Source organism: Myxine glutinosa, chromosome 3 (genome assembly GCF_964187855.1).
Source record: "Myxine glutinosa chromosome 3, kmMyxGlut1.1, whole genome shotgun sequence".
NCBI classification, from domain to species: Eukaryota; Metazoa; Chordata; class Myxini; order Myxiniformes; family Myxinidae; genus Myxine; species Myxine glutinosa.
Genome location: NC_136263.1, coordinates 184,206,481 through 184,217,319, shown reverse-complemented (window position 1 = coordinate 184,217,319; position 10,839 = coordinate 184,206,481). Strand labels below are relative to the sequence as shown.

The window sequence follows — 10,839 nt, the reverse complement described above, 5'->3', positions numbered from 1 at the left end:
TCTTCCGCTCTTTCACTCCCTCTTTCTGTTCTCTTCACCCTCTCTTTTGCTCAAGGTCATCTGCCATCTGCTTGGAAATCAGCCAACATCACCGCTTTGCACAAAAAAGGTGCAAAAACAGATCCTAGCAACTACAGACCAATCAGCCTTCTCCCAATTATCAGCAAAGTCATGGAATCCATCATTGCTTCAGATATGAAATCTTTCCTCTTCTCCAATGGCTTGATCTCTGATCATCAATTTGGTTTCAGACCTGGTCACTCTACTCTGGACATGCTGCTTCTGCTTTCTCAACAATGGATGGAGGTCCTCAACGCCAAACAGGAAATTAGAGCTGTCTCCCTTGACATTTCACGTGCCTTCGATACGGTCTGGCACCCTGCTCTGCTCACCAAACTCTCCTCCTTTGGTATCCATGGAAATCTCCACGCATGGCTGGCGGACTTCCCCTCTGGTCGTAGTCAACGTGTGGCCCTGAATGGGTTTCTCTCATCTCCTCTTCCTGTTCAGGCTGGAGATCCCCAAGGTAGTGTTCTGGGCCCTGTGCTTTTTCTGGTCTTCATCAATGATCTCTCTGACTCTCTTGACAATCCTCTCTATCTCTTTGCTGACGACTCTACTCTCTGTCGCTCCATTCTTCATCCCTCAGATCGGCAGTCTGCAGCCTCCTCACTCTCTGCAGACCTGGACAAAATCACAGACTGGGCAAACAAATGGAACATGTCTTTCAATCCTGATAAATCTCACACTCTTACGATGTCTCTCCGAAAAGACCGACTGGACAACCCTCCCATCCACTTTCTGAATAATCCTCTCCAAGAAGTTCTGTCACTCAAGCTTTTGGGTCTCACTATTCGCCATGATCTTTCCTGGGAAAACCACATTTCAAATCTGGCCTCCAAAGCCAGTCGCCGACTGGGCATCCTCCGTCGTGCGAAGTCCTTCCTTGGCACACCTGAGCTCCTCACCACATACAAGGCTTTCATCCGCAGCTCTATGGAATACTGCTCTCCCCTCTGGTCTGGTGCTCCTGCCTCACACCTAGCTCGTCTTCATGCTGTTGAAACCAAAGCATTCAGAATCATTGGAATCTCCCGCGATGAAGCTAACTCCAATGGCCTTTCACTCACTCACCGCAGGCAGGTTGGTGGTCTTTCCGTCTTCTACCGACTCCTCTCTGGCCTTGCCCCCCCCAGCTCTCTCTGGGCTCTGTCCCCCAAATATTCCTACAGGTCGCACAAGATCTGCCTGCAACCCTCTTATGGTTAAACTGCCAAAATCAAGACTTTCTGCTCACCTTCACTCCTTCATTCCTCTTTTCTCCCACCTCTGGAACAAACTCCCTCACTCTCTTCAATCCCACTCCACCCTCCAGGTCTTTAAAACAGCTGTTCACCACCATCTCTTATCCTCCCCCATCCAAAACCTTGATCTTTTCTACCCCCGCTAATTTCGGTCCCCTTGTGTTTTATACCTCTCCCCTCCCCCCCCCCCCTTCCCACGCCTCCCCCCCCAAGCCCTCTCCCTCCCACACTTCTCCCTGCTCTCAAATGTTGTGGTTGTGTGCTTCCCCTTCTCTCCCCATCTTGTCTTCCGCTCCCTCTTTTTGTATATTTTGTTTGTCTGGTTGATTTGTTTGTGAAATAAATGTTAGCTCTTTCACGAGCCTCGATTCAGTATCCAAAAAAAAGTGCAGTGACCAAGTTATTGTTGCACAAGCAAACAGTACAGATGCAAACCAATGCAGTAAGAAAAGTAGAAGCATAGCTCGCTTGCAAAGTCCAACTTAGTACAAAACCATAAACAACAGATCAAACTCGTAAATGCACATTACATTGCAACAAATCAAATTCAACTCAGTGTGAGCAAACATCCAATATTGGTACGGACAATATTTACAGTTCACTGCAAGTCAAGTCTGTCTGGTCGACGACTGACACGACCACCTCGTGTCCGAGTTACGCACGGCGTAACTGAGCGAGATGTAGACACTGGCTGGGTGACCACTCTGCCAGGCTCATCCAGATCTACAGAAGGTGCAGTATCACAAGCTGGAGGCTTCAAGTACGACGAACAGCTTGAGCCATCATGGACCTCAATGGTGGCGTTATCAGTATCAACGAAAGACCGATAGAGGGCAGCACCCTCATTGGCTACACTGGTGCTCTTACGTAAATGTCGACGGTTACGGCGATAAGCATCACCCGTTTCTCTGGACCGAAGAATGTACGAACGTGGCTCAGAATCCTGCTTCACAATCACACCTGGTATCCACCGTTTGGAACCCGTAGGAGGCTCCATTCAAACTTCATCATTCGGATGTAATTCGCCATTGACTGGGTATAGAACCATTCAAACAGGTACGTTTTTCATGGAAGTCTTTCACGAACCTGTTGTCCTTGTCTGACGTGCAACTGAAGGTGCAACAGGAATGTGCAATTTATTGGTTTCATGCTCCAGCATTCACCATTTCTGCATTGCCTGTTTGCTCATGGCCTAGCATCACTTTTCACAAGTAAGAAACTTTATTTTATATTAAACTGGCCGAAAGCACCCGGCGTTGCCCGGGTTCTTTTTGAATGAATTTACGACTATAATTCAGCTTTTACTCACGGCCGTAGAAGATTGACTAATATAATTCAGCTCAGCTTTTGATTGCAAAATGGGCCCAGCCCGGCCGAAGCCACCTCGCCACCTAGCCTATAACCTTCTCGGGGCCCGTCCCGACATTTTCAGTTGTTTTTGAATGAATTTACTACTTTAATTCAGCTTTTACTCGCAGCAGTAGAAGATTGCCGACTATAATTCAGCTCAGCTTTTAATTGCGAAATGGGCCCAGCCCGGCCAAAGCCGCCTCGACCGGCCTCGCCACCTAGCCTATAACCTTTCCGGGGCCCGTCCCGAAAGTTTTAGTTATTTTTGAATGAATTTACTACTATAATTCAGCTTTTACTCGTGGCCGTAGAAGATTGACTACTATAATTCAGCTCAGCTTTTAATTGCGAAATGGGCCCAGCCCGGCCGAGGTGGGCCTCGACCGGCCTCGCCACCTAGCCTATAACCTTCCCGGGACCCGTCCCGAATTTTTTTGTTTTCGAGGTTTCCTCCTATCTTTCACTGTTCAGGAGATTAGCGCGTGCAGACAAACAAACAAAACCTTTCTTTGATATATATATAATAATATATAATATATATAAGATAGAAGATAGAAGAAGACGATTTTGTCGCATATAAACATACATAACGACATAACCATATACGTTTGCTCCATTATAATAAGATAGAATGAGATATAGATTATAGATATATCACAGGCGCGGTTTGGGAGGGGGTGGGCCGATGCCCCCGCTTATATTTTTTTTCAATAGTTTACAATTATGAGAGAACATCCCGTATTTAAACGTGGGTAACAAAGCGAAACGGAACCCAAGTGCGTGAATTTCTTCCCAGAGGGTAAGGCAGATATCACGGTATTTGCATAGAGTGACGTGATTGGCTGCATCCTTTTTCAAATCAGATTAACAACTTTGAAATTTGTGATTTTTCACAAATGAAGGATTTTCACAAATGAAGGATTTTCACAAATGAAGCAACTTCGGAACGAAGCTTTTCTGCAATGGACGGATTAGAAAGTGTTTGTGCCGAACCATGGGGGGAGAAAGATTTTCGTCACTGATTCTTCTTCACATAGAAGGCGATGTGAAGCTGATTCCAGAGGACATTGTGGACGTTTACGCAAACCGAAGGGAAAATCGATTGTACCTACTTTCGTCATTAAGGTAAGAACAGTATTTATATTAAGACAATGTTTATAGATGCGAATCACCGGGGAGACATGATTCATAAAGGACTCGATTTCTTTTTTCATTCAATAATTTGTTGTTATGCCAATAGTAATGTTGGTGGTCGTTGGTAAACACGTCAAACTGGAAAGCATCTGCAAATGCAAAGCCCGTCTGCATCCCTTTGTGTTCAGATGTCGTCTTCTTCTTCTATCAGCTCAAAATAATGAAAACGATTTTAAAAATACAAAATGAAAATTGATGATTGGATGCAGCCTTGACCTTTCATCTTTAGATCTAAAAAAATTATCAGTTTCTAGCTTTCGATTGGTGAACCAATTCTGTGACCAAATATGCAAATTCTTAAAATTTCAGGTCGATCAAATGAAAATTGACAATTTTATGTGATACTGACCTTTGACCTTTTGACTAAAATTATTAATTTGCCTTCTCCATATTCTCACAATATGGCTTTGTTGAAAGTGTGATGACAAAACTCAAATGGTAAAAAAGTTACGGCCCGGACACACACACACACACATATATGCAAATACACATACACGCGCACACACACACACACACACACACACACACACACACACACACACACACACACACACACACACACACACACACACACACACACACACACATATATATATATATATATATATGTATATATATATATATATATATATATATATATATATATTGTTGCGGATTTGAGAATCCTGTAATTGTTGTAAATATCACCCTGTGTAAATGTAATGATTCTTGTAAATACCTCCGTTTTGTGTGTAAAGGTCAAAGTTTGTCCCCTTAGTTAATCCATCACATGCACGTAGAAAATCATATACCCTTCTAAATAGTTATTTCTTATTCTATGTAGTTTAAGGATCTGTTTCCCACTAGTTGACTGCATTGCACCAAATGACATAAGATAGTTCCCTTTTCAAATCCCCCAATCATCTCTTCGAAGTGTCAGTGCATTGGGCGGTTTTCTTCACCCCAACCTCCATTACGCACACGGTCAGCTCGAAGAAGAAGGGCGTTGCCCGCCCATCGTCATCAGAAGGTAGAGCCAGCGAACCCCCACCAGCCAACCAGGGCTGAGGAGATACCAACACAGGCGTGGCGCGCATTGATCTTGAAGCGTGTTATAAAAGCGCCCGCGCAAGCCTTTTCGAGAGAGATGCGCATAAGAGTCCAGTTGAGGAGAAGCTGAGAGAGGGTTTTGAGGGAGGTGCGCTGGACCAGAGGCAGATTCTGCGGAGTAGAAAAGGAGCGTCGGAGGCGGAGGACGCGTGAGACAGCTGCCGGTGTGAAACCGAATACGTGGAGCTGCCGGCTCCTGGCTGCCAGCCAAAAGCGGGGCTGTGTGCCGGAAATCGCCTCGAACCCACAAGCGTGGACCAAAGCGCGAGCTTGGAGCCGAACCTCGACGCCACCATCTACCTGGACCCTCCTCTGCCGACCCGTACCATCCCTGCAATACCATCCTTTTGTGTACGTGAGTTTGTTTTGTGTGTCTTGTACCTGGGGTATAAGTAAGCCTGTATTGATAAGTAGAATTGCACTGTGTCTTCTCCTTCTGTCATTATTTTCGTATCTTTCCTTCTTCCTTGGTTTCTTTGACTTGTACATAATTAGTAATAAATCCCTGTTCTTCCTTACTCTGCCTTCTTTTCTTCACATCCGTTCGTTTTAGAGGTTTCCATCATTGAACACCTGTGGCACGATTTGGCCAACGTTTAGGATCGGGTTTAGTATTGCTAATGGTTCAAGCCGCGGGCTGCTAATCTGCTCGGCAAAATAACATCTTGTCTGCGGTCTCGAACGAGGTTGCTCACCTGCCTCGTGGGGGGAGCTGGGCAGCTTCAGGAGCGGAGACAGCCAGTGAAAATAGAGGGGGGATTAACCCCCCCCCCCCCCCTCAAGGGGAGTGCCGCACTCCGGTTCCGCAACAATTGGTGTCAGGAGAGGGATTCGGACCTGAAGTGCGCTTAGCGCACTAAAAATTACGAGTGGTCGAAATTTTATTTTGACATCCTAAATATAAATCGTGCCATGGATAATCAAGGCGATCGGGTGCCGGTGGGGGAGATAGAAGGGGTAGAAGCGACCCAGGACCCCAGGGAAATGTATATGGGGGAGAGAGAGGAGGAGATGTGGTTGCGGTTGCGTTGAGGATGTGGTTGCGGGGGTATCAGGTGCCCAAGATGGCGCCATTGTGCACGAGGTTTCAGCGGCACCAAATGTCGCCGCGCCTGTGACCGCAGCAGTGCCGCCAATGGACTGGGGCCTATTTATGGAACAAATAAAGGCCCTTATGGTTAAGTCGGGTGAAGAAATGGGAAGCCAAATGGAGGGAATGGAAAGCAGAATGGGGGAGCGATTAGGAAATCAAATCGGGGGGCTAGAAGCCAAATTTGAGGGTTTAGACAATAAATTTGAGGGGTTAGACAACAGGTTGGAAGGGCTAGAAGGTAAATTGGGGGGCCAACTGGAGGACGTGGGTAACCAAATCGGGGAAATGAAGGAGGGGTTAACGGGGTTGGAAAACAGAATGGCTGCCCAGGAGAACCAGATGGAAGGGGTGGAGAATGGGTTAGGGGGGTTAGAAAACACCATGGAAGGCAAATTGAGGGAAATAGGGGAGCAATCCGCCCGAGAAATTAAACAAATGGGAGATCAGATAGAGGAGGTGAAAATCGGGTTGGAAACTAAATTGGATGCCCAGAGGAATGATTTGGAACAGATGAGGGCAGCATCTACCAAAGAGATGGGGGAAATGGGGGAGGAGATCAGACGAGGTGTGGGCGAAGAGGTCGCAGGGGTACGCGAGGAGGTAAAGCGGGGTGAGGAGCGTATGGAGAAAGAGGTGAGAAATAGTACGGCTAGGTTACAGGGGGGCATAGAAGATCTGACGAGGGGAGTAGAACAGCTGACGGTGGGACAAAAGGAATTAGGGGAGCAAGTAGAGAAGAACACTGCGGTAATCGGGGGGTTGAAGGCGACACAGAAAGAGATAAAAAAGGAACTCATAGCGACAAAGAGGGAATGTCGGATGGTACATGAGGGGTTGACAAATAGACCATCCCTGCAATACCATCCTTTTGTGTACGTGAGTTTGTTTTGTGTGTCTTGTACCTGGGGTATAAGTAAACCTGTATAGATAAGTAGAATTGCACTGTGTCTTCTCCTTCTGTCATTATTTTCGTATCTTTCCTTCTTCCTTGGTTTCTTTGACTTGTACATAATTAGTAATAAATCCCTGTTCTTCCTTACTCTGCCTTCTTTTCTTCACATCCGTTCATTTTAGAGGTTTCCATCATTGAACACCTGTGGCACGATTTGGCCAACGTTTAGGATCGGGTTTAGTATTGCTAATGGTTCGAGCCGCGGGCTGCTAATCCGCTCGGCAAAATAACATCTTGTCTACGGTCTCGAACGAGGTTGCTCACCTGCCTTGTGGAGGGAGCCTGGCAGCTTCAGGAGCGGAGACGGCCAGTGAAAATAGAAGGGGGATAACCCCCCCCCCCCCCCTAAGGGGAGTGCCGTACTCCGGTTGCGCAACAATATATATATATATATATATATATATATGTGTGTGTGTGTGTGTGTGTGTGTGTGTGTGTGTGTGTGTGTGTGTGTGTGTGTGTGTGTGTGTGTGTGTGTGTGTGTGTGTGTGTGTGTGTGTGTATGTATGTGTATACATGTATGTGTATTTATATATATATATATATATATATATATATATATATATATATATATATACATATATATATATATATATATATATATATATATATATATATAAATACACATACATGTACACACATACATACACACACACACACACACATATATATATATATATATATATATATATATATATATATATATATATATATATATATATATACACATACATACACACACACACACACACACACACACACACACATATATATACACATACATATACACACACACACACACACACACACATATATATACACATACATATATATACACATACACACACACACACACACACACACACACACACACACACACACACACACACACACACACTGCAGGGGACGGCCTAAAAATTAGGCCAAAGCAAAAAACAAGAGTGATTAAATAATGGACATAAACTGTATTTGTGATTTCACATTCAATGTAACTTCACTAAGAAATGGTAATTTTGGAAGTCAGACACATTATTAATATTAAGCCCCTGCACCCCCCCCCCCCCCCCCCCCCCCCAAATAGAGAAGTCAAACTACGCCTACGATACATATATATATTGTTGCGGTTTTGAGAAAAACACTAAAAAGTAATGGCAACCACCATACAGGTCCCTTAGAATAGTTAATTCATAGCAGACCATTATCTTAGTCCCTTTCCCTTATTTTGGGTTATTATGTCATGCGTTGGGGAAAAGGAAAGATAGGTCCTCCACCTATAATAGTAGGGGAGCTCCCAATAGAGTTCGTGACCATTTTCCCGTGATCAAGGTTTGAAGGTTGATTTTGAAAGATAAAAATATATATAAAAAAATAAGCTTGGGTATCTTTTTTTAAAATGCGGGCTAACTCGGCCAGAGGACAAAATCCAAGATGTCCGCCAAAACCGCGAAATCGGGCATATTTCCGCCTACGTGAATGCTACATATACATATTGGGTGTCCATATGTGGGTTTTTCTGGGCCCAGATCTTGCATCTTACATCAGTCAAGTGATATTGTGACTTAAAATGATATTAAATGATTAATGTTGACCAAAATCCAAGATGGCCGCTGCAAAAAACCATGTATTGTATATGTTCATAATTGTGCATACCATAGATTCATCGCTGGCGTCTAAATACAGTTTTACATGACTAGTGTTTTCATTTATAACCTTATTGTTACTATGAATGACTTTTTGAGCAGGTAACGAACCAAGATTGCTGCCTTATCTACAAGATGGTTTGATTAAGTTTCACAGGTATTTGTTCACAGGTAGTTGTTAGTATTAATTTCCAGGGAGTACCAGGGTGGACAATGGATCAAGGCATTACAGTTAAGTATATTCAACTAATAATAGTTAAAATATTAGTTAAGTCCCTTTCTTTAAGAGATAAAGATCTGTCCTGTTCAATATTTAAGTTCAGTTAAGTATTAACATCATTCATATCATGCTGTCTGATGTACGGTATGTACAGTAAGTAATAGGTTTTATTTTTCATTGCAGAGTATACCATGGCGACACCACCCATTCAAGGAAAGAAGAGAAAGAGTGAAGATGAGGACCAGCCTCCAGGACTATCAAGCTCCAGTGAGTGTATCCTCTGTCATAAGCATTGTGATGAGGAAAAGAGTAGCTTAAGCCCAGAAGCCTGGCAGCATCTCCAACAACAAGCAGAACGATGGAGAGGATTGGACAAATACGGTCAAGTCTTTGATGCAGTGCCATGGCACAATGGACCAGCTGGAATATATTTCCACAAACTGTGTAAAGTTCAACTGGCCAGTAACTATAAATTGGAGCAGGCACTAAAGCGACAAAAGAAATGTTTTGAAACAGAAATCTCTCGCAGCGATGATGTAGCTGACGAAGCACCTGGACCATCTTGCGCTCAGAGACAATCACGATCACAAACCGGTATTATACAAGACAAACATTTGTGTATTTGGTGTATGAAGGGAGAAGACCTGAAACACCCTGGACGGGACAAGTGGCACATCATGCAACAAATGGATGCATGGCATGTCTTCAAAGGTCACACAGTCCATCTGGACGACGAGAATATGCGGGATCGCATTTTGACACTGATTGATTCCACGTCAGATCCATTTGCCACAGAGATCCGCTACCATCGGTCATGTTGGACGAAATACATCAAAGTCCATGATTATAATGATCAACATTTGCACATGCACAATGTACGACTGGCAGAAGTACGTCAAATGTTTTTCAAACATGTGCGCACTGTAATTTTTGAAAGACATGAACTCCGAACACTACAGAGCCTTCTACAAGACTACACGCAAATGCTGGTGAACTTTGGCATGACTGTGAACACTGTGAAGTCTAGCACAATAAAATCTATGCTCCAAACGGAATTCAGCGACCAAATTGGTTTCCACGAAAGAGTTACAAAAAACAAGAGCTCAATGGTTTTTGACACGTCAGCTGGTGGAACATACATAGAAGCTGCTGTAAATTGCCTAGGTGCAACTGATGACCAACTCGTCTCAATTGTAGCGCAACGAATTAGAGCTGAAGCAGCAAAAGTATCGCCAATGATCTGGCCACCTCACATTGACGATTTACTCAATGAGGACGAAACAAGCAGCCTACTGAAACAGCTCATTTCCCGTCTACAGTCTTCAAAACCTCAGCGTGACCTTGATATGGAGGATGACGACTCTGCAGTTATCGCTTTGACTGCCTTGCTCTCTTCATATATGACAGGCAAACGAACTTCATTTGGAACAAGGTTGTCTGTTATGATACACGGACTAACCAGAAGCCGGGAACTTGTCGAGTTATTGAAAAAATTCTCAATTGGGATCAGCTACAAAGACGTGCTACATCTCTATGATGCTTGGGCCAAGTACGATATTGAGCAGAACAAAGCATGTCCAGAGGAGCTTGCACTGGGTATGCCAGGGACAGCAGTAATGGACAATGATGACTTTTCTGAGGACACGCTAACTGGCGCGAACACTTCACACCATACAAATGTTATGTTTGTCCAGCCACTTGATTTGGTTCATGCTCCAGAGGAATCGGCCCCAGAATTAACAATTCCCAAGTCTAAAGAAATGAAGCATCTTTGCATCGATCAGCATAAAGTCCATCCTTACAAGACTGTCCAGCGTGGAGCTCCAAGTATGCGAACAGGTGTTGACATTACTCCTTCAGATACTAAAGTCCAGAGGCAGTGAGGACTCATTCATGCCATGGCACGTCTAGATGAGACTCATACACCACCTGCACCATGCAGTCAAACAGTTGGGGGATTTGCAGGTTTCCAGTCAACAGTTCAGCCGCATGTTGTC

The 10,839-nt window shown here is 44.3% G+C and overlaps 1 protein-coding gene across 1 annotated transcript in view; it reads left to right on the top strand.

The window, feature by feature from the left end:
- Positions 1–1,858: 1,858 nt before the first annotated feature.
- Positions 1,859–10,839, top strand: part of LOC137422989 (cytochrome P450 1A1) — a 43,887-nt gene continuing 34,906 nt past the window's right edge. The window contains exons 1-2 of the mRNA XM_078774810.1: positions 1,859–2,360; positions 3,692–3,779. Of these exons, the coding sequence (XP_078630936.1) occupies positions 2,225–2,360; positions 3,692–3,779 (224 nt within the window). The 5' untranslated portion in view covers positions 1,859–2,224. The remainder of the gene's footprint in view (positions 2,361–3,691; positions 3,780–10,839) is intronic.